The sequence below is a fragment of the Lichenostomus cassidix genome, chromosome 2 (genome assembly GCF_008360975.1).
Source record: "Lichenostomus cassidix isolate B80296 chromosome 2, HeHo_3.0, whole genome shotgun sequence".
Lineage (NCBI taxonomy): Eukaryota > Metazoa > Chordata > Aves > Passeriformes > Meliphagidae > Lichenostomus > Lichenostomus cassidix.
The window spans coordinates 16,623,461-16,647,114 of record NC_139482.1 but is presented as its reverse complement, the minus strand read 5'-3'; the positions used below and the strand labels follow the sequence as shown (position 1 = coordinate 16,647,114).

Sequence of the window (23,654 nt, the reverse complement as noted above, 5' to 3'; positions counted from 1 at the left end):
ACCTTTGCATAGCAGCTTACCAGCTCAAACAGGGAGCTTTTGGGTAGGATACAACTGCTGTGAGGAATTGTGAGTGCCCTTAAGAAATGCCAAGAACCTCTGCTGCCAAAGAGCACAGAGCAGTTGATCTCAGCCATAGAGTGGAAGAGACTAATTGCTGCTTTGTGATGAGAGATGAGAATGTGCTGCCAGCCTTGACTCATGCTAGACCTTTTCAGAAGGGTCTTGTTTGCTGGGAATTCTCATTCAGATCAATGCTAAAGGCTTCAGAGTAGTTGCACTAAAGCCAAACTACTTTGCCCTCATCTCACCAGCTTGTGTTGCTGCCAGGTTCTGAAAACAGGGGAATTGGGGGTGAGCGTGGAGATCTGGTCATTCCACCTTCCTGATGTCCCTGTGGCCAGCATCTCTGGATGTAAATCCAACATGTCAAGGTAAAATTGGTAGCAGTGGGCACACTTGGAAAAGGTTGTTTTTGGGTTTCCAATTTGGGTTTCCAATCCCAAATATTGGAAATTTTTAACTAAATGACCTTTAATTGTACTGGTCTTCCCCCTTCCCTCCCCCTTTATTGACAAACACTCAAGAACTGTTGGAAATACAAAAATACAAATACTTTTAATGAGAGGAGGAAAATATACATCTTGAACACTGATCAAGGTAAATACAGTTAACAGGACCACATGGCATAACAGGAATAAATCATTTTACCTTTGTTGAGGGAACTGTAGCAAATAATAGCTACAGACTGTTGTTGTATGGTTCTTATTCTGTTGAATACAGATTTTCAATTTGGAGTTCAGGGTGGCTAGATACACTCTGCCACCACTTCTTCCATTTATCCCATTTAGTGTAAATATATTCAAGTGTTCTGCTAAATATGATTTCAAAACTGTGAAGACAGTTCCTAAACAGTGCAATTTTAAACACTGCACAGAATTGCACATAGATGGAAAGGCAACATGCAAATTTATGCTGTAGTTTCCCGTTCTAATACTAAGAACTCAAGAATGTCTTTTCTCCCTTTCTGCAGCCATGATAGGATGCAGTAATTCAGAGTGAGGTAATCATAGGCTATTGATGTGTGATACAGCTTTAAATATTAAAGCATGCTGGCTTTGCAAACATACCTCTTTTTCTAATGTAAATCAGCCAATCCTTTTCCCCTTTTTTACTCCACAGTGGCATCTTGACGTGCTTATGCCTGGATGCCTTTCATCTTTGGTGCATATTCTGCTTTTTTCTCCCTAGACAACAATTTCTGACATTTCAGCTGAAGTGGAAAGCGCAGATGGAGCAGCTGCCTTTACATGCTGTGCTGGTGGGCATACCTGATAGTTCACTCAGCACATACACATTCTGTGTGCTGCTTTATCCACCCTTTCTTCATCCTATCCTAGGGTGACAGCCTAGTTTCTTGTGATTCCTCAGGAAGTTTATTGTGATCTTCAGGTGTGCTACTTTAAAGACATTGCCGATGCTGTTTTCAAAGCTGTTGTTTTTAGAGGAGTTTGCATTTCCTTTATCTGCATGTCCCTTCCCATTTTTCTGTGTAGTTAAGATGTGCCTTTAGGGATGCTGTACTTTCTTAACTCCCACATAAATAATTTAAGAGTGCCATACTGGAAAGATAAGAAGTGGAGGGGCTTTTAGCCTGCAGCAGCAGTTGAGTCTCAGGAAGGATGTATTGGCTGCTGGAGTTCCCAAAGACAGCAGGCATTGGTAGGCATGGCTGCAGTGGAGGTGTTGCCCTGTGTTTGCAGAGTATTGTATGTATTCACTTCATAAGGCCAAAGGTTTCAAATGAGTATATATTTGCATTCTTATACACACTTCAGAGACATTAAGTGCTCGTGAATGGAAAAATAAACTACAGACACTTTAGGCCTAATGAAAACTGAAATTTGAAGAAAATAAAGATCTAGATATGAAATATGTTCATTGGTTCCAGTTCAGCCTTGTAAAGAAGAGCTAATGAGAAGAGCAGGGTGGTAGGAAGCAAAAAAAGTGCTCTATCTAGAGTCTACTCCTAATGGACGAGATAGGTCATAAAAATAACTTTTCATCAATACTAAGCAGTAGCTCTAGGATTCAAAAGCTGCAGTCGTCTCTATATATCAAGCCAATGCTTGTCTCTACAAAGTTGAATTGTGCAACACTTTAGGAGGCCCATCTGGAAAACATTCATGGTTTTTCAAGGAGTGCACTGCCTTCAAAAGGATGTGAATCAGCCGTGGATTGTGACCCATTTGCTCCACTTTGACATTGAAACTGATTCCTGGTCTTTGCTTTCTTATTCTTAATGTCTTGCTGCATAGGACATTTCAGTCAGTGAATTATTGTTGCCTTCTGTTCCACCAGTACTCCACAGAAATCTACAACACAGAGCCCCAAAGTTCCAATGAGTGGAGCTGGTAGTGCACTTTCAGTGCAGGGTGCTGGCCAAGAATATAGCTGTCACCAAAGATAAAACTGTAGTAGCCGTGAAGGCATATGTTTGTTTAATTTTATTACACTATGATTTCACTTAAAAAAAAAATTATGAAAAGTAATTGAATTCTTGAATTCCAGCAAATACTTTTCAATAATGACAACTATTATACAATAGAAAAGTTTCTCCAAAGTTGTTTTAAAGTCACAAAATAAACTGAGCAAACTACTAAGATTTTTGCTTGTCTGTTAACTCTCTGCTTCCTGCTGAGTCTTGTATTTATAGCCCTTATAGGGTATCTGAGTAGACCAAATGGTCTGTCACATGATAATAAGCTTTCCCCACTGATTCCTTGATGCAGTAACTTCAGGAGAGTTGCATTTATCTGGTTTCATTTGTTCGTGAATGGGCATTTACAGATTTGCTGGGAAGAGACTTCCTATCATGTCAGCAGAATAACAGCGACATTATTTATTTATCCTGCTATTTGTCTTGGAGTTGTATCCTGCTGTGAACCTTCCTTGTACAATCAATAGCAATAGCAAAGTCCCTGGTGGCTTGCATGAGGTCTTTGGCATGCCTCCCTCTCCAAGAGCAGACTCCTGTCTTTCTTCTTGTTTTAAGAGTCTAACAGTAGGACCCCATTTTGATGTTGAAAAACCAATTTAACTAAGGAGAGGCTCTTATGAAGATGAGAAAATAGGGTTTTTTAGAAGTTTTACTCAGAGAGAAGAAAGAAATAACATGAATTGAGAAACTGGGAAAGAAAACATCAGAAAAAAATGTCGCATGGGAACTTTCAAATAGTAGATATAAAACTGTATTGGAAACCTTATTCTGGGCAAAGTCTTGCATTTTTTATTGAATATTTGTACTTGCAAAACTTTTAGTTAATGGTAGAATGTTCAGAGAAACTTCGTGCTGGTTTTGATATTTTGGTTGGTTGGTTTTGGCTGTATCGTGTGGTACAAGCTGAAAACAGATCACTCAGACTCAAACATATGCCTGTTCTTCATTCTTTTTTTATTTCTTTGGGTGAAAGTTGAAGGTTTTTAGGAGCAGGCTCATGCTGTCAGCTTCTTGTTAGGACTTTGAGCTATGAATACAGTCAGACTGCTTTCTGCCTTCCTTGTCCCAGCCATGCTTCCCCCTGTCTGGAATAAAATCATGACATTTTTCTCTGACATCTTCTCATCAACTTCAATATAGCAGAAAAGAAGCCTTGATCTCCTCCTGCTTCCCTCTAGGACATCCCAGCTATGCTTTCTTAGTCACTGTAGCAACCTGCTTGTAACCAAACGTCACTTTGGGCTCTGGAGCTCACTGTGCCTCCGGCTATGTCTAAGCCTTGCTGAGCTCCTTCTGAGCTCCCTTTTAATACATGTTTTCTGCTAGTCTGCAGACCTAAATTTATTGTCTCAGCTTGGTGTCTTGTGTCTTGACTCTTGCAATGTCCTTTCAGCTGGCCTTGGCAGATGCATTCACAGCTGCCCCTGTCTGTTCCAAATGATGCTGCAAATGATTTACTGCTCTGCCACTTTGTGTTGTCCTCCTTGCATCTCCCTCCTGACATCATACATGAGCTGTATATCTCTGGTTTTTTCAACTCCCACATGAGCTTTTTTCTCTCTCACGATGCCATTTCTTTGATGCACAAGTGTCAACACCAGCCTCATCTTGTTAGCTTTTCCAAAAAAACACCCCTTGTTCCCTTCATACTTTCCTCATGCTTGATGGAGGCTTTTTGAGAGCATCCCCTGCTCTCCATAGCATGTCTTCAGATTCAAGTGCTGGCAAAATACGTGACTTAGAGTGGGATACTGATGGGCTGGGACTACTAATTGCTAGTTCTGAAAAGTGATATTGCCTTGTTGTTCCATTGCTCTCATCTGCCCTTATCCACATGCTATCCATAAGTCTTAAACTCTTCGGTTTCTGCAGATAGCACAGTCTTTTTCACTTTTTCCTTGTGCAGAATCTGCACTAACATGAAGCTTCCTGGGGACTGGGCCTGTCAGCAATACAGTAGTAGGAAGAATAATTAAGTTATACATAGCAGTATTTCCTTCAAAGACAAATGTTCTTTTATTTCCAGAGAAACATACATTCCATGATCTAAACTTAATGAGATATTACTTAGCATAATAAATTCTGAAGAGCTGAAAAATCTCACAATTTTTCAGGATCAGGATTTCTCAGATACAATTATAAGGTATTAGTGTGGAGTGACTCTTATAAAGTAAAACTGAATAAAATAAACTGAGGCTGGATTTAAAATCTTCAGAATTATGAGGTTTTGCCTCACCTGAAATTAATATAATGATCTTCATCTGTAGTTCATTTGCCTTCTAAGTCATGAGAATAATGAATTTTTTTTACCTTTATCAGGTTTATTCTAACCCTTCTTATATCACTCTCAGTTTGTTTCCTCTGAGATATTATAAATCTTGAGCTTTGCAGTCAGGTTGGGTTTTTTATCCTATATTTTACCATAAACTATTTATTTCTATGTGATTGAACTACAATTTACACTGACAGTTCTAGTGAGCTGTGGTATTATCTTCTGTAATAGGTGAAGCCATGTTGAATAGGAAAGGTGAAATTCAGTTCAGGTATTCTGAAACTATTTGTAAACTAAACAGGGGAATATACTGAGCCCCACCTCCTGCTTCTGATATTTGGGTTCCTATTCCATCAGATGTTTTGTGTAGTCCCTTTAATGTCCTGGTGATTAAGCAGTTATCAATATTAGAGTGCATTTTATTCTTGAAAGTAATATCTTTGTATCTTCATTTAATTTCTGTGTTAATTGAATGCATAACCTAGTGAAACAGGCACTTCAAGTGATCTAGATTTTTTGTTATTGCCATTGTACACATTCATCTTTTAAATTAACCATAAAGCTGTGAATAGACTGAAAGTGAACTTAGTTGTTATTTATGTCTTTACTGACTTTCTTTCATTTATATATTCACCATTGTTGGGTGAGAAGCAGGCATCTTGATCTAAGCAGTGTGTCCCCAAGGAAGGAATTTCTGCTCTTATAAGAAAAGGTGTCCCTGGGGCATTAACCATTTAAATTGTGGGGGTTCTTTGCCAGCAAATATTGTTTTCTCAAATGTCTGTCATGCAGCTGGTGTAGTGCAGCTTGGATGCCGTAATGGTCACATTTCTGAGTGCAGAACACCTTACCTTCATCATGATATATCCTAATAGGTTTCGTTACTTGCATAACAGGAAGGATCAAGGACCACATGAACTGAAAAATAAAGTATTTGGGGATTTCTTGGATGCCTGACATCTGGTGCACTTTTAATGAAATTGCTTTATGATTGATGGCCTTTGCTTTTCCTGACTATTTTTCAAGTAAAAAGTAAATTTAATAATTATGTTCTGTTTGAGCTCAGCTATAGCTAGTAATAGAAAAAAAATTGACCTTCATGTAAGTATTGTTCAAAGACTTGAAAGGGAAGTGAAAGAACATGAGGATTATATTTATTTGGTTTAGTAATATTGCACAAAGCCTGCAAATGCCAGAAAATTCTGACAATTTGTCAGTACAGGTAAAGTGGTAGCTCATGGGCCTGTCTTTGTAAATTGGCCTTTGCTATGAATATTTCTGTATTTGTGATCTATATTCTATTAGGAGGCTATTATTCAAATAGGTTAAAATTAATTATTCAAACAGCATGATGAAAGGTTGAGCAGGACACACAATTTCCTTTTCATTATTTTACAGAGAAATATTCAAAAGAGGTACAACTCTTTCTCCCTTAAAATAAAGGGTGTTTCCTGCAGTTAGCTGGGAATGAGTTGCTTGAATTTTGTACCACAACCAACAACAATAAAATTAAAGCAAAGCCTTGTCATAGTATTTGACATTTTCCTTGACCTGGGTAGCAGTCCTAATCAGTCCCTGAATTTATCAAGAAAATAAATAACTTATGACACTATTGTTCCAGGGTACTAACAGGGTTCAGAGCACTCCTTCCAGTTGCTTTTGTGCCCATTCTTTGGTCCCCAGTAGTCCTCTTCCAGGTGTGAATAGTATTAGGATAAACACCACAATGAAATGCAGTTGCACTCTTTTCTGCAACTCTTAATATCAGTGTCTGGGAACTGGCAAGTCCAACTTCTGTCTCTTAACAGAAGAGCTAAACATCTTGCTGTTGCTCAGCCTCACGGACAGAAAGAAGAATCTCTGTATTCTATTTCTTAAAAATAAACTTTTTTTATTTGTGATAAAATTCTTGAAAATTAGCAGTTCAGTTTTTCCACACAGCTCTTTCACTAACAAAGATAACAGTGTCTTTGTGGTTGGGAGAAGATACATGGGATAAGAGAGAGTAAAAAGATTCAGTTTGCTTTGGAAAAACAGAACATGGAAATCAAGACAGAAATACAGTCATACTGGAAAACATTTATTTGTTGGGAAGGCATATTTTAGTAAGAAAAGCAACTGAACATTTCAACCAGGTCCACTTCACACCACGTGTTTTCAACTTGACAAAAATGTCTTCTCACTTCTGTCATTTAATAGAAGTAAAGAGCCACCTGTACCAGGAAAAAGAAGAATTTGAACAGGAAGGGTTTTCAGAGAAGTAAGAGGCAGATTAGGGAATACAGTCCCATAAGGTCTCATCACATCTCCCATGTCCTCACCTGTGGAGTGGGATGGATCTGCCAGACCTGCACCCCAAGGGACACAGGGGTGCTCCTGGGAGCACTGCAGAGCAAGCACATTGCCTTCACGTGCACCTTTAGCTACACCTTTTATTTCACTTGTTTTGAGACAAGTTTGCATAGTAATTTTTCTAGTCACTTCCCATACATCAGCTTAGCACAGCAGAGCAAACCTGTGCTATTCTCTATATTTCCTCACTTCTCTACCATTTTGTCATGTATCCATAAGTGTTTTCCAGCTGTACATGGAGTGGTAGATATGCTATCTGGTTTAATAAATATGGATGTATTCAAAGTTGAGATCAAAGAAAAAATGTATCTGATTTTTTTTTCCTCTGATAGTTTTTTATATGCTTCATTCATCTGAAAGGCAAACTCACATTCCAGTGAAGCCTCTTTTGTAAAAGGAAATTTTCTGTAAATCACAGCCCTCTTTGGTCATTGTTTATATAACAGAAGTGGTAGAACTGTTTGACAAAAGTGAAAAAAAATCAAAATATGCCAACCTTTTCCCCTCCCTAGGTTTCCATGGTACCATGCTCATATAATACACAGTGACATGTGGCCCTGGAAGAACCTGCAGTCTTCCTGGACTGACACCAAAAGTCTACAGTTCAGTTAATTCAGTATTACAATGTAACTGATACAGGATGACTATAATTTTGTTTTGACTTTTAATTTCTTTTTTTTTTTCCTTCACTAAAAAAATACTCTGACACTCATATTCAGGACATTCAGGAATTCAGTGCTAATTAATGCTGTTGTATTTCCTGGATTGCTTAGGACCACAGAAAACTGAAATGCAGTGTCTTCTGTTGTTGTTTATACACCATTTCAGCTTTTTGTTTTGTTTTGTTACACTTGATGGAACTTGGGCAGCTATACTTTTTAAAATTTCTTGCATGCAAATAATTGTTGAACATTTATTTATGACCCTTTAGCAGTGGCCAAGAGGCACACATGATGTGCCTTTCATGATGTGATTTTTCACAGAAATGGTGTTACTTTCTGAGATTCAAGGATAAGGAATGACTGTTTATCTCGAAGGCAACTAATGTGGTCTGGATAGAGCAGATAGATGGAAGATTGAACAAATCCCATGGCATAAATCAGTCCTTCACAAACAGTACTCTTTGTAGGCCTAGATGAGTAAATGGTATAGGCAGCTAAGTACGAAAGTTAATATGAAGCTAGAAACAAAATAAGTTGCAGTATTACTTAGGTGTCGGCAATGTGTAACCATTGAGTGAGACAAAGAAGTCCAGAAAAGACAATTTTACTGATACAAATAAGTAAACATAGAAATGAAACCCTGGAAGATAAATGAGCACACAGAAAAAGTGTCAATAAGCAAGCTGTACACAAGATGAACAGCCAGAGAAATAAATAAGTAAAACCAGAATAAATGCCAACAAGCAAGACAGATGCAAAAAAATCCAAGCAGCTGTTGAAAAAGATGAAAAAAAACCCCCAAAAATATTACGTGCAAGTGAAATTCCCACTGAGTGAAATTTCAGGGTTGTATCCTAAAGTGCCCTGATTTCTGTGAATTTCATCACAGAATTTTATTTGTGCAGCCTGTATAGGTGGACACCAGCTGGTGGAGACTTTAGTTTATCATTGGTTTCCTTTCTTTCATTTATTTTCTTAAAAGAGAAAGGGCTTTTTTTTTCCAGAGATACGTGGGCATATTCACTGCAGTGTATGTTGCAGATGCCCATGAAGTCAAGTATTTGTGATCCTGCCCCCAGCCATGCCTTAGGGACCCATATTTGCAAATTCTGGACAGTGGAAGATTGAGCTTTTGGTGGAAAAACCGTTACTTAGAGACTTCTGGAAGCACCTGTATATCTAATATAAAATATCTTTAATGGGTTAATTTTGAAATATTCTGCCTTAGTTTTGGTTTTCTTCTCTCTAGTTAATTGCTGTTATTAAAGCTTCAGTTCTGGATAGTTTTTTCTTATTGGACTTCTTGGGCTATAGTGGTCATTATGGAAAAAAAACACATTAAAATCAAGTATTAAAATATCTCTTTTTTTGCAGTAGAGAAAACCAACAGTTTCAAAAATGTGGTTTGGGAGAATTCTTATACTTCCATTCCCTACCAATTTTTTTTCTTTTCTATGCTTATGCAAAAATAGTTCTTTGGTTGCACTATTTTGTATTTCAAGTTATAGGCTTTTCTTCATTGTTGTGGATAGCATTCATGTCTGCTAGAATGTCTATTCCATTTGCCGAGGAATCCTTGGAAGAGCTGTGGTATTTGTAAACATTGTGTGAACCTCCCTGTTCTCCTGGTATCAAAGAGTGAGGTGAAAGCACAGTCAAAACTGGGTTCAAGCTCATTTTGAACTCCAGTGTTGCTCTCTAAGTCACACTTCTTTTAGGGTAGGAAGAAGTGCTTAGATAGAATTTGCAGAGGATGGTCCCTACCAGAACACAGGTGAGAAGAAAATCATGGGATAATTTATTGTAATGGAAGAAGAGCTGGAAATGCTGAAATTCTTTGCCTTGGCAGGTTATCCTCTGTTCATGCTGCCCAGAAAAAAGCTTGGTAAGAAAATGCTAATCAGAACGTGAAAGACTTGTTTAGAAATGGAAGTCCATACAGAAGTTACATGGAGACCAGATGTTTCAGATAAGCTCCATCTTCTCTGTATGAAGCTCATTTCAGTTGCTTTGTTGGTCATTCTGATCTATAGAGATTCATTGTACATCATAAGAAAGAAAAGATTCTTCAGTGGTTTGACTATTGCTCAGTCATGAGAGACATGAGTTCACTGACCTCTGCCAGTGTCTTGTGTGATGCTGGAGTCAGCTGTGTAAGGGAGGACACTGGCATGATAAAAAGCATTATCCCATCTCTCAGGATCTGCTTCTTATTGGCCTCTCATCTGGCTCAAACCCAGCTTCTTGCTGAACAAAGGTTGGTTTGTTGTGGTCATCCTCTGGTGCTCTCAGCCTCTGCACCTGGGCTGTGCTTTGCACATCATCAGCAAAGCACCCCTGCTTTGGCAGTGCTCGATTCTCTGAGTCATTAACCTTCAACATTTCAGATTCTCACGAGTGTTGATGTTGTGTCTTTAAGATAAGGCACAGTTGCACTACACATAAATCATCAAACTTACTGGAATACATTTTGTATTAGGAAAAATAATTGATTTTTTTTTTGTTTAATTTTAAGATGTAAGAAACTGTGTTGGAGAGACTGCATTAGAATCAGTGAGGAGATATTATTTTACAGTCCTGACAAGTTAACGAATCAACATCTTTGTGCAAAAATTTCAGAAAAAGTAAATGCACTTGCAGTCTGAGAGCAAACTCTATATTCAGTAAAGTTGTGTATTATTCATACTTATTATGGAAGCCAAGTTATTAATCTTAAATAAGTAAAAATATTCGAGGGACTTCTTGAAATTTAAACCGTGCAGAACAAATTCTACAGTTAAATTCATGTCTGTAATTCCCATGATCCCTAATTCTTGACACTTGAGAGCCAATTTAGCAGTTTCAAATTATATCCAGGTAATGTGTGTTGAATAGTATTTAACATAGGAAAAAATTATTTTTTAAATTGAATTTTGTAAAACACAGCCATAACAGGCCCGTGAATTAAAGATTGTGAAGCATGCAAGCATGAAAGACAGCTTGATACTGTTGTGCTTTGATAAACATTACTGTGAAAGTCTGATGCTGACAAAAGTGAAGGTACCTTTATCAAATAGCACAAAGACAGAATTTTCTAATATTCTGTGTTGGTTTTTGTCTTCTAGAGTATCAGGGCTTCGGGGCTGGTGCTGTTGGAAACCATTCTGTTTGGATCACTTCTTCTGTACTTCCCAGTAAGTCAAACTATAACTTAAAAAAAAAAATGTATCCCTGCTGACATTTTAAAACTTTGTATGAATGACTCTGTTAAAAATATAAACGTCAAAGAGTGCTGTGTTCTGTAAATATTCTTAAAAACATGCAAATGTTTTCCTATGTTTGCAGTAATTCCCTATTTTTAATTTAGTAAAATTGCCAGTGGTTTAATTGGAAGTTCTTTGATGTTCTGGGTTAAGCTGAGTTTTTGCTTTGAAAGACAATTCCTCTATAAGCTATACTATGGGGGGAAAAAAGCAAGATATGTAAAAGGAAGACACTGATTATTCCAAGTATTTCTCTGGAATGTAGTACAAAGGAGATTAATTATTTCAGTGCATTGCTGGCATATATTTTGATGTTTCTGAAGATATGTGGCATCTCCAATGGTGTCTTTGGGAAAATTAGATGGCATTACCCTTACCCTGTAAGTGGAAAAAAAGAAAATTTCACAGCCGCGTGAGAAGTTTATCACAAAGCTCATAGAAATATGTGTCTATTCTCTTCTGAAAAGTCCCAGAAAAACTGAGTTTGTTAATTGCCACATAAACTAAAACAATGACTAGATAAAGCAAGATATCAAAGTGTAAATTGAACGAAGCTGATAGAAAGCATGCAGGTCATGAGACAATCAAAGATGGAGTTGTGGTCTCTTTTAAAATATGTTTATGTTCTCTTTCCCTCAATAGTCAGGATTTGCTATGCTTTTACAGACCATCATGTAGTTACTGAAAGATGAGCTGGATAACAAAACTCTTCAGTAGTTGAAGAACAAGTAGGAAATAAACTGCAGTACAATGTGTGAAGAATACTATGATAAACACAAATCTTGATGGAATTTTTATACATTATTTTTTTAATTGTGTGGGCCTTCCAAGTTCTAAAGAAAAAGTGTGTGCATTTTCAGTATAGCTTTATGTAGTTTTTCGTGTTTCACTTCGCAGATGTGAGGGAAACAAAAGTTTTGGGGTTTTTTCATTTTGAACAAATATTTTTTACCACTTGCAATAAATGTATCTCCCATGGGTTTTCAGAACTTCTTTCACATTTCTTTCTGGTGAACAGAACAGAAAGCCCATGCACTGTTTCCTCAGCTGTGAAGCATTTACAGAAATTAATAGCATAAAGCTTAATGCAAGGGGTTTCTTTTCCATGGCTGTCTTTACTTTCTCAGAGAAAGAACCTTGGAGCCAGGTAGAACCCAGGCTTCCCCAGGCAGATGCTCAGGTAGAACCAGTCAGTGTCTGTACAGCCTCAGCTCCACAGTGTGCCAGAAGGCTCATCATAGCTGCTCAGAGCTGTGTCTGCAGTCTGCCTGCCTGTCACCCATTCTTCAGTTCATTTCCCAGTTCTTGCCTTGGTCCTCCATTTGTTCTGTTCCACCAGGGATGAACATCCTTTGGTGGCTGTCACTCTTCAGGCTTCAGTGCTCAGCACCAGGGATACTGAGATACTGCAGTGGAAAAAGACTTCTCTCAGCAGTTGACTTGAAGGGCTTGGTGACCATCCACAGCCTTTAAATGCAGAGGGAGAAGAAAGGAAGAGGTTCTGGGAGGGAGCAGTTCAATAATCCAAGCATCTCCTCAGCTCTTCACTAACATATAGGCATTTTCCCTTTTTTTTTTTTTTTCACTGGCATTAGGGATGTTAAATATACAGCAAGTGCAAAATGACAGTTTGATGTAGGAAAAAAAAGATTGCTGAAAATTCCTGATTAGCCTGTGTCCCAGATGGCATATAGCTGCTGGACCAGAGTTTATCTTTCTCTGCACATCTCATGCTCCTACTATATAAAACTGTCCACTGAGAACACATTCTATTAGAAATGAATAGGGAAAGTGTATGACTTGGCTTCTCTCTTCTAGCAGTTTTATGTTCCCACTCTTTGCTGGGGCACTCTTCCTTTCTTACATAGGTAATTATTAATCAGGCTGTTACTCCTACAGGCTGAAATAAAAAAAAATAGAGAGCAATTTTATGGTTTCTATTTTGAGTGTTTTAGGCGAGGGATGTAGCAAATGTGATAGTGGGAGGTCATATTAATATTCAGACAGAGAAATTAATCCTGATTTCACCAAACAGAAAAATACGGTTTCATAAAATCAAAGAAGATCAGAAAGATCAGCTTTATGCCTGTCCCTCAACTCACTGCAAGGAAGTTTTCATCAGTTTCTGGTTCAGGGCAAGACAATGAAGCAGTAAATGTGGGAAAGCTATAAAGCATAGTCTTTTTAAGAAAGAAAAGCTGCAAGGTGTGAATTATGAGAGGTGAGTCCTTGGAACATGAACTCTTGATGTTTTGCTGTACATGGACAGAATCTAAATGTGCTCACCTGCTTATTGTCTGGGAAAGGAGCACAAAGCAGAACACAATGACATGAGGAAGAAAACCCAAGTTCTAAACAGAGTCTGGTTTGCACCAGCTGACATTTATGCACATATTCATTCATAACAGTGTAGTGCATATATTATCAATTTATGTGTTGGCCCTAAGTTATGTACGTGCAAAGCAGATTTTGTTTTCCCTGGGTCATATTCATTGTTTATTTACTCATTCATGTTATTTAGTGTTTTTATTTGCTTCCAAGAACAATTGGGAATATTTTGTGACTTAGAGATGTGGTTAAAGACTTAGTAATTTGTGCTCAGAGGTCATTGTTTCAGCTCCTTGATTTGGTTCTCATTTTGTGCTAGAGTACATTAGAACTCTAAGGCTAGTTCATATAGTTCTCACATATTATACACCCAAATTAGGCTATATTTTCCACAGGTAATATGAAATGAAAATTAACATACGGAATGAAGTTCACAAGCATCATTGCAATGGGGTGTTATCCTTTAACATAAGGCTATTTTCCTTTTGTATCATCTCTTGTTCTATTATGATTTGCAATTTAAAACTGAAAAGCTTTACTTTCACACTCAACCAAGTGTGGAATTACACAGCTTGGCTTACTGCATGTAACAATGTAAAGACATAAAGTGACAGCATTTAAGTTCTAAATAACTGAAATCTCTATTCATTTGAGGATTCTGTGCAAAATTACATTCTTATTTAAAAAACAAAATCCCCTTAGATTTTCTCAGCACTGCTTTAAGTCTTTAGCATCTTTTTTCTCTGCTCTTCTACGCTTCCCTAATTCTCACTTTTTCTAGATCTGTTTACTCAGTCTCTCTCATATTGTTTTCAGAGCCTTCAGCATGCAAATTTCAGTGTGTCTAGAAGGGTTTTGTTGCATCTCTGACTTTCCCTACCCTCCAATTAAATGGAAACCAAAACCTACTTTGTTACATCGCTGAATTTTTTTCACTAATTGTTGTTGTTTTCATGCCTACATGCAGTAATCTATTCATAGTGTAACATCATTAATTGAAAAATAATATCACCAGTCAGCTGCTTTTGGTGAGGAAAACAGCTGTTACAATGCCCTTCTAACCAAATGGGAAGTGCAAATGATGGTCTCCACTTAAATTTATTATTCAAGTTCTGCTATACTGATAACAACACTGATCTTTCATGAATTATAAACAGGCAGATGAGCTTTGTCTATTACAACTACACAGATTTTACTCAGAAGTTGCTGGGCAGCTCACATTTCTGAAGCTCTCATTTCTTATATTTTCCGTAGTCTCATGGTTACATCTCTAATTTCCTTTTCCTTGGTCTTTCCAATTATCAATGGATCTCTTCCAAATGAACAGTAGGCATTCTAATTGATTTTGTTTCTATTTCTTCTTAGATTTTGAACAGAAAGCCAAAACCCAACTCTCTTATGAATGAGTCCCTTAATTTCTGTCCTTGGTATCTGAGGGGAGGATTCTTATTACTTTTCCAGAAATACTAACTATTTTGAAACTTTTAGACCTTTCTTAACTGCCTGTCTTGCTAATGCTTGGAACACACTACCACAAATTTAAAGACGCTTTGTTTACTACAAAGACCTTCAAATAAAGTGAGCAGTAGCACAATGTTACAAGAAAGTAGCCTGTTAGCTGCATTAGGGGTCAGACCTCTGGTGATTTTAGACATCTGTTATGAACACAGGTTGAAAAACAGGAGATTCTGATAAGGTATTTTTTTTTAACTTTTTGTTACTGTGAGGGTTGTCAGTTATGAAAACAGTTTCTCCAGAGTTTGTGAAATATCCATCTTTGGAGGTGTCAGGGTTTGACTGGCACCAACTCTGAGCACCCTGACCTAGCACACCTGTTTTGAGCAGGGGGCTAGGCTATTTGACCTCTGAAGCTCCCTTTTGAATGAAATTATTTTGTGAGTCTGTTTCTCATATATGAATCCATAGCTGAGACAGACACCCTATGCTCAACAAATCCTGAAGAGGAACTGGGCCTTTTAGAACTTGTTTTAGGCCTGGAACTTGAAGATGAAGTGCATCATGGCCAACATTTCATGGACTATAAGTGAAGTCTGAGGTACTTGCCTCAAATGGTGATGAATTCCACCCTAGGCAACTAGGATTATCTGGTATATTAACTAGTTCCCATACTGCTAGTCTACGATAACTGAAACTCCAAAATCCTTGTAATGGATGGCATGATGTAATCATATTATATAATTTCTGCAGTCAGTGATAAAAGGTAGTGGGTATGATAATACAAAGACGAAGGGAATGATTTCTTCTCCATGTTCTTGATATAGCAGATAAGAAGTACTAGGTTTAAATTCCAGCGAGTGAAAGTTGTTAGAGAGTAAAGCTGAATCTGACAACAGTGAGGTCAGCTAGATCATAAAATGGACTAGCTTTGGAGGCTGCAGTGTCTTTTTAAAAATTTAGGAATTTTTTTTTCACTCTTCCTTTGGCTAAAACATCCAAATTCATTATAGCTTTCCCCTGTTCTTCCAAACTGCAAATTATAGAAAAGCAATATTATCATCAGTTAAGAGACATGGAGCAGTGGGGTGGGAGGCATTGACTTCCTAATGCTCATGAAGTAGTTCTGTAGTGAATCCTGGAGTAAACTTTGTGCTCAGACATCTTGTTGCATGTTAGGTGTTAACATCAGTTTCTGGGCTGTCTTACTCCCTCTTTCACACTCAAGCTAAGATCATGTAGCCTTTTGTGTTATGAGAAGTAATAGAAAGTGGGGTGTTGTGGAGCTTAGATATGGATATGGGTTTTTTTTCCTCTCAAGTGATCTGTATGTGCATCAGCATGGAAGAAGTGAGCCATGAGGGCTGGGAGCATGAGACTGTGGTAGGTCCATTATCATAACAGTCCTGAGCAGAGCAAGGTCACTGGAAAGCTCTGGTTTTGACATTAATGAATGTGAAAATGGAACAGTGCAAAATACTTTTATGCACTTGTCCCTCAAATAAGGGATGTGTTACAAAAGCACAGTTGCTGTTTGTTCCATACACACTGATGTGCACTGAGGCCAAAAAAAAAATTTGCTGTTTCCAACACATTTAGTGCTGCAAGCCTGCTCTGATACCCCAGATGTTTTAGGCTGCTTCTTTTTCAGCATAATACGACATTGCCTTAACTGATAATACAGTATTTAAAGCTTTTAGAATGAACACTCATAATTTTATTCTTGTTCAGGTAAACAACATGCCTGTCTTTGGTGTTGATGTCACAGAAGTCCAAGGACACAGTGTAAATACCTGCTCTGAGATAATCACTACAGATTTCCCTAGTACTCTAAGAAAGGGTCTTTCCCTTTTATTTGGATCATAGTGCATTAGATATCCAGCCAATGCAAAAGGCAAATTTTAAATACCATGTTGCAAAGATTTTATATATACATTTTAATGCTTGGGCATAGAAGTGAGGGAACCAGGCAGAAGACAATGCAGTAGTTAACCTCTCTTGGTCAATGTCCATGTCAGATGAACATACTTTTTGAAGTTAACATGCAACCAGTAAACCAACAGCTTTTTTTTGAGAGCCAGCTTGCTTTGAATGCAAAAGCCAGAAGTCAGCTGGTGTAGCCTCTGCATTACAGACTGCAAAGTACAGAAACCTCCTAGGTACTGGAACACTTGTGTCCTTGCCCTGAGCCACACTAAAAAAAAAAGCTTATGACTGTTTTTACTGATAGGAAGCCACTGAATATTTTCTGGCTTTTGAATAAGTTTATTTAAAATGTCAGAAAAACAAGATACACAGTGTAATGGCTCTTTGTAGTTCTGTTGTCACTAATCTACATAGCTATCCTAAAAAATTCTAGCAGCTACTGTCAAGGAGATAACTAGAGACTGTTGTGTATATGATTATCCACCTTAAGAACTGTGATTAGGCAGAGCTATATGTCTCCTGATCTTGATTAGGTATTGGTATCTCTGTGTATATGACAAAAGTTTAGGGTATTGGAAACTCGGTGGAGCTATGACATCATAAATTCTAAGAGATTATGCAGGTGGAATTTGGTGGGGAGTGTTTATATATGTTCTCTGTGTCTGTATATGTCTGTGTGCTGTGTTCCCAGGATACCTTAAGCTGGCAGGGACCTCAGGAGGCCTCTGGTCCAACTTCCTGCACAGAGGACAGTCAGATATAAGACTTTATACAAGACAAGGTTACTAAGGGCTTTACCCAATAAGTCTCAAAAACCTGCAAGGATAGAGACCACCCAACCAGGCAGTATGCAGGCATACAATAAAGTCACATGCTTGTAGTTTTTTTGGATAGTGATAAAATATGTGATGTTCCTGGAACATACAGTGGGATTTAGAAATGGCAGGCTGAAGACAGGTCCATGAAGGTATAGGTACTGATGTTACTCTTCTTTCACATCTTGAACTCCCATGTTCGTCTTTCTGACATTACTTGTGATACCATGACAAAACTCGATCTTCCCCTTCCATGGATTTGGAGGTGCAGTACAGTATTGTAGGAGGGCATTGTTATTTTTGTTACTCTGAAAGCCTTTTTGAGAGCTCAAGGGCGCATCATCAGAGTCTGGGTTCACTGAATAGCCAAGTATATGTGTGTGTGAAGGGCTTGAAAGTAGGAGAGAAAAGGACAGCAGCCAGTGACCTGAGCCAACTGCCACGTTGGGTTTTCATTGACCTTTTTAATTTAAATTAATATCTTGCACTGCCAGCTTGCAGGGACTTATGTGGTACAGTCTTGCCAGCCCTTCATTCAGAGAAATTAATCTTGTGGTGAGGGGAGGAGAGCAAGATCTTGTGGTCTTTCCTCTTTACTCGTAATTCCACTGAAGTAACTTGCATGAATAAACTTACATATATAAGAATTCATAGATAAAACTCTACATTAATATATTCTTTTCAAAGAAGTAATTTACAACTAGACTACTTGAAAAACAGTCTTGAAAAACAGTGCACAATTTTTAGGCAGGGGATTTAAAATTTTTTGGATACAGCATGAGCAGTAATGTGCAGAAGTTAAAAATGTGCTACATCTGGAAAGTAAAAGTGTGGGGAACTCTTTTCTGATCATAGAAAGCTTTGAAACACAAAAATTATGAAAGAGTAAAATGTGGGTGCATTCATATGGAGGAAAATAGTGGTGGACATATTCATGGTATGTTCCTTACTAAAGCCTGGAACCATGCTGTAATTATCCGTCCTCATTGCTCTGCTCTCTAAAGCTGAACCGTCTGGTGCTTGGCGAGCACCTGAGCAGGAGACCATGGCAGGGCCAATTCCATGCCAAAGAATTACTGAAGGACACCTGATTGCAAAAATCTAATCAGTGAAAGTCTTCATTGGGCCCACTGTCTCTGCTGAATTAGAGTAAGAAAACAGGAAGAAAGTCTTTTATATAACTCTTTTATGTATAGTCTTTTATATAATCCTTGTTGGATCTCAGTGCATATCATCTAGAAAGGATTGGAATAATTTTCTCAGCCAAATGTTTTGATGACCACATTGATCACTTGGCAAGTGAACTGAGTCAATAGGCAGGATGCTTTAGAACACCTTTGAATTTTACTGTAGTGACTTCAATTTCTGAAAAAATCAACACATGAAAAGAAAGGCACATGTATTAGTTCAAAATATGTGATATAGAACTTCTAAAGGAAAGATACTGAAAGAGAATATATTACATTTTTATTAAATTCTAAAACTAAAGAGGCAAGAGGTTTTGATAATATAGATGAGCCAGCATTGAACTCTGCCAGAAAGGAAAGTAACAAAAATTGTATTCACCACGTACATACTCTCAGTGGGGCATAGTCTTGCATCAGTGATTTACCTTCATTCATTAGTTTAGCACATGAGAGTGCATGTTGGTGGGAGGTAAATTTCCTTCATTCTTTTTCACTTATCCAAGAGTCTTTCAGTGAAAGTTAGGGGCATGTTCATATTTGTCCACCAGATGCCTTTTCTCTTTGTTTATTCACAGTTTCAGTACCTAAGACCCAAGGAACACCAGCTATAGTCACATGAAAGACCTATAGGTTGTCTTTAATCTTGCCAAACTTGTTAGATTCAGCTGTTCCCTGCTTTGTGGTTGTTGTGATCGGCATGAACCAGAATCTGAAGCAAAATGAAAGCAGAAGCAGTTCATGCCTAAGGAAGACTTGACTTTGATAAGCTGACATTACCATGCTGTTTCTGTTATGAAATTGAGTGCAGCTGTAAACCAATGCTGTCAGAGGCAAACTGGTGGTCTCATAACTCACCATGCCTTGGAATATGAGGTTGAGATACTAATGGTAAAACATAGACCAGTATAATATCTACAGGTGAGGGATAAAACATGATATCCAACCTATCAGCTTCCATGTCACTTGGCACAGTACTCTGCATCAACACAGAGGAAAAGGAAAAGCCAGAGTCTCCATCTCAAACCTGTTCCCCGTGAATAATACAGAGTTTTTGCTCATTTGGTTTTTCTTCTCACTCTCTCTTCCTTTGTGTATGAATGCATTAGGTATTTCCTAACCATCCACTCAGAGTTTAAGTGTTGCACCATGAAGGGTGATTAATGGTTAATGATTATGAGAGATAAGAAATTCAATACATTACAATGGAGAAAGAATTGATGTTTTTTGAAAAGATCCTTAAGAGAAAGGAGATTTCACCATCAGAGAGGATGCTGACCTTAGTCATTCTACAAGCTGAGAACTGAGAAGATGCAGGCAGTGGTATCTTCATGGTTTTTAATAACCACTGCTAGAAGGTAAGCAGTTTGCCAGCAAAATTATATGACAACTAGTGAAATCTTTGCACTGCTAAAATTTTACAGAATTATAATACTGATAGTGCAAAGTTTTCATTGCTGTGTAACACTTCTAAATACCTCATTTCTAAACTCTGAGATAAGAGATCAGTGGAATTTAAATCAGTGCTTTTAACCCAAGACCACGTATCATCTGATGTAAATAGGAAATTAGCTTTTTACTTGTAGAGAGGAACTGGAAAAAGTAATATAAACACTTATGAGAATAGAGACAAGTTTACAGTATAATGTATAAGTTACAATATAAAATTATCAAAACACATCAAGTAACAGTGTACAAGATATTCTGTATTTCTTCTAGTATCGATAATAGTGGAGTCATCGGACAAAAATATCAAAATTTTAGTTTGCCAGGGTTAAAAAAATGAGGAGTTAGGAGCCAGCAGGTAAAAAAATTGCCATGAAACTATCAAGATTGATTTCTTTTAATGAGACATTCAAAAGTCTAATTCCTGGGTCTAAATCTACATCACATCAGGTAGGGAGAGATGAGATTTCTGTTCCTGGAAGTAACAACAGAACTGAAGATGCAACAAAAGATATTCATTAGAGCAAGCAGCCTTTACAAAAAGCTGCTTTTTTTCTATGTGTTATAAATTTTCTGATTTTTTGGATATAACTGTGTTTATTAGGATCACATACAAAAAGCACTATTTTCAGCAAACAGTGTTTTATACAAACCATTTAATTTCTAGGTCCTCTGCCTTTGTAGGACTAAGCATGGATCTGCAAATATATGCAAGTTTTGAGGAAGCTATTAGGAAATATCATGTCCTTCATTACTAATATACAGTATCCATGTGCTGATCTCTCTGAAATCTGACTCCAAAGTAGATTTATTGCAGTGGTGTGATGCTGTGCAGTAAGCTCTGCACATTAAAAAAAGAGAAAAAAAAGAGAGAGAGAGAGGGGAAAAAAAAGGAAGGACAAATATGTCAATTCAATCCCAGCTCTTATCAGAAATTGATGGCAGGATTTCCAAGCTAAAAAAAGAATTTAAAGTAATTCTGAGGTAATACATATGGACAAAATACCTGTAGAAAATAAGAGGAATAAAATGAGACTTTCTTTGCTCAAAAGGTTGTAAGTGTAGAAAATTACATTTTATACAATTGTCTTACATATAATTACATGATAATTTATCAAACTTGAATGATTTAAACCATCCACAATTTTCATTACTATTTCATGTTCATATCTTAAATAAGCCAGGATGCCAGAGCCTTATTGCCTATGGTTTAGCTAGTAAAAGCAATGCAAAGGAAAAATGAAAATAATGATAGTGAGAAAATAGAATAGAGAACTTTCCCCCAAGAATTAAAACATAGCAAAGTCTAATATAGCAACTGGAAAATTAATCCAAAACTGAGCAACCAAACAGTATAGAAATGAAAACAAGACACAAATGACATCTTGTACCTTAATACAGTCAGGACTCCTATTGTCACAACTACATGTTATAGAAGATACTTATAAAACCACAGATTGTACATTCGGTGCTTGCTCTTTGGTTGCATGCAGTTATTTCTCACTACTCCTTGCAAGCTTTCTTCTCCTTTCCTAAAACACCACTTACATAATTGTAGAAGATAAATCTTTTATTCTTTCCTTTTACTTCCTCTGTATTGATGTGTGGTTTCTCATCTCATATTTAAATTATGAACCCTTTGGTACAGGGATGTTTGGCATAGCTGTGCTGTGCATAGCAGGGTCTTGATCAATGAGAAAGTATCACATTACAAATGGCTGTTACTAATAATAGCAGTGAAAATGTTTGAAAATATTTTATTAAAGGTGTGAGCAAGGACACATTTAACGGTGAATTTCTTATCTCAAAAGACTGGTAGCATGCAACTGTTTTTATACTGCTAGAGGATATAGGTACTTTATGAGAATTATCTGAGAATATTTGAGTTATGCTAGAAAAGACTAAGCAATAAAAATACTAATAGGAAAAAACCTAATACTAGTCCCATGTGAAATTGCTGATTTCTGTGGAGCTGCACCCAACTTGTATGAGAAGACATGCATTAGATGATAAACAAAGCAGTTGGAAATAGCACAAGAAAATTCATTGCTCTCTGTAGAAAGCACCAGTCTGTGGGATTTAAGGTAACAGGGGGAACAGTGGGAAAGCTGTCAATGTGAAGGGGCAACAGCAAGAAGAGGTCCTAGTTCTACTTGAATATGTCTGTCTTCTTCTGAATCAACACAGAATGATGAATAACGCAGATTTGTCCATTTTTAGGGGACTGACCTGAGCTCATAAGGTACAGACTGTCCCAGTGAGTGCATTCAAGCATTCCAGCTAAACTGGAGCAGCTCTGTTAGCGTGGGTTGAAAACAGGCAGCTTCAGATCCCTGAGCTGCCTCATGGAGGGCATGCCTTTACACATCAGGGACTTTGGGCTCTCTCAGACTAACCAGGGATTCAAAACTGCTTTTCCACGGCCTGATTACTCAGCCCCTTGGTTTGGCCTTGCCAGTGAGACTGGATCCTGCACATTAACAGCTGAAGAGGGGTCAGGAGGGAGTTGGATGTTACATAGTTCAGCATGAGTTGGGTGGGTTCAGATATATGCTAGATTACACAAGGTTTTTGTGACTTACAGCAGCAGGTTAGTCTTGAAGTTAGTCCTTTAGATGCCTTAGACCCCTTGGTGAGTAATGATTATTGGGTTACTTCTCTGGTTTTCTTTTATATATTGCAGACAGAAGAGGGTCCTTGCTTTATATGTCTAGCATGAGATTGACTCAAGGCTGGTGAGAAAGGCAGTGAGTCAAAAAGCAGGTAAAAGTAAACCTAAGCATTTATTTGAAATGCCTGGAAACTTTTTCAGTGTCAGGGTCAAGGTTTAAAAAGTAATCTGAAGGGCCCAGTGCTTTGGGAAATGCAAACCATAGTCACAGCATACACACACATGAATTCTGTCATATTCTGAATGTGTTGCACTGGCCCATGTGGGCAGATCCACCACAAAGGCAGTGTGTTCCTTGGGTGTGCTGCAATCTGGGTGCTTTGTGGTGGTGTAAAGCTGTGTTAGGGATCTCTGACAGGCGAGCATTCCCTGTGCTGCTGCCATTCCAGCAGCAGTGCATCATCTCTGACAGTGTTTGCTGACTGAGAGGTTGTTACGAAGAGCTTTGGTTCTACTTGATGGTGTGTGTACCAAGTTTGGGGAAAACACATTTTTTGATAAAGGGAAATCTTAATAGTTCTTTGTTTATCTTCTTTTTTTCTAATAAATGTATATTGATGCAACTTTTCCTGAATGATCAAAACCTTTTTGATCATTTTCACAGAAATAAATGTTTAAACCTGTTATCTGTATATCAAACAGGTATATTTGTACAGCATATGCTGGTACTTATGCAGACTATGATGAAATTAATACAAGAAATACAAAAAAGGTAAGATAAATATAAGGAAGATGTTAAACTATTAGAGATCATCCACAGGAGGGCAACAGGGATTGTGAAAGGCCTTGAGGTGAAGCCCT

General features: G+C 37.7%; 1 protein-coding gene across 2 annotated transcripts in view; it reads left to right on the top strand.

The window, feature by feature from the left end:
- Positions 1 to 23,654, top strand: part of GPR158 (G protein-coupled receptor 158) — a 179,572-nt gene that overhangs the window by 91,606 nt on the left and 64,312 nt on the right. For both annotated transcript variants that reach the window (XM_085050487.1, XM_085050486.1), the window contains exon 5: positions 10,891 to 10,959. In XM_085050487.1, coding sequence (XP_084906613.1) covers positions 10,891 to 10,959 — 69 coding nt within the window. The remainder of the gene's footprint in view (positions 1 to 10,890; positions 10,960 to 23,654) is intronic.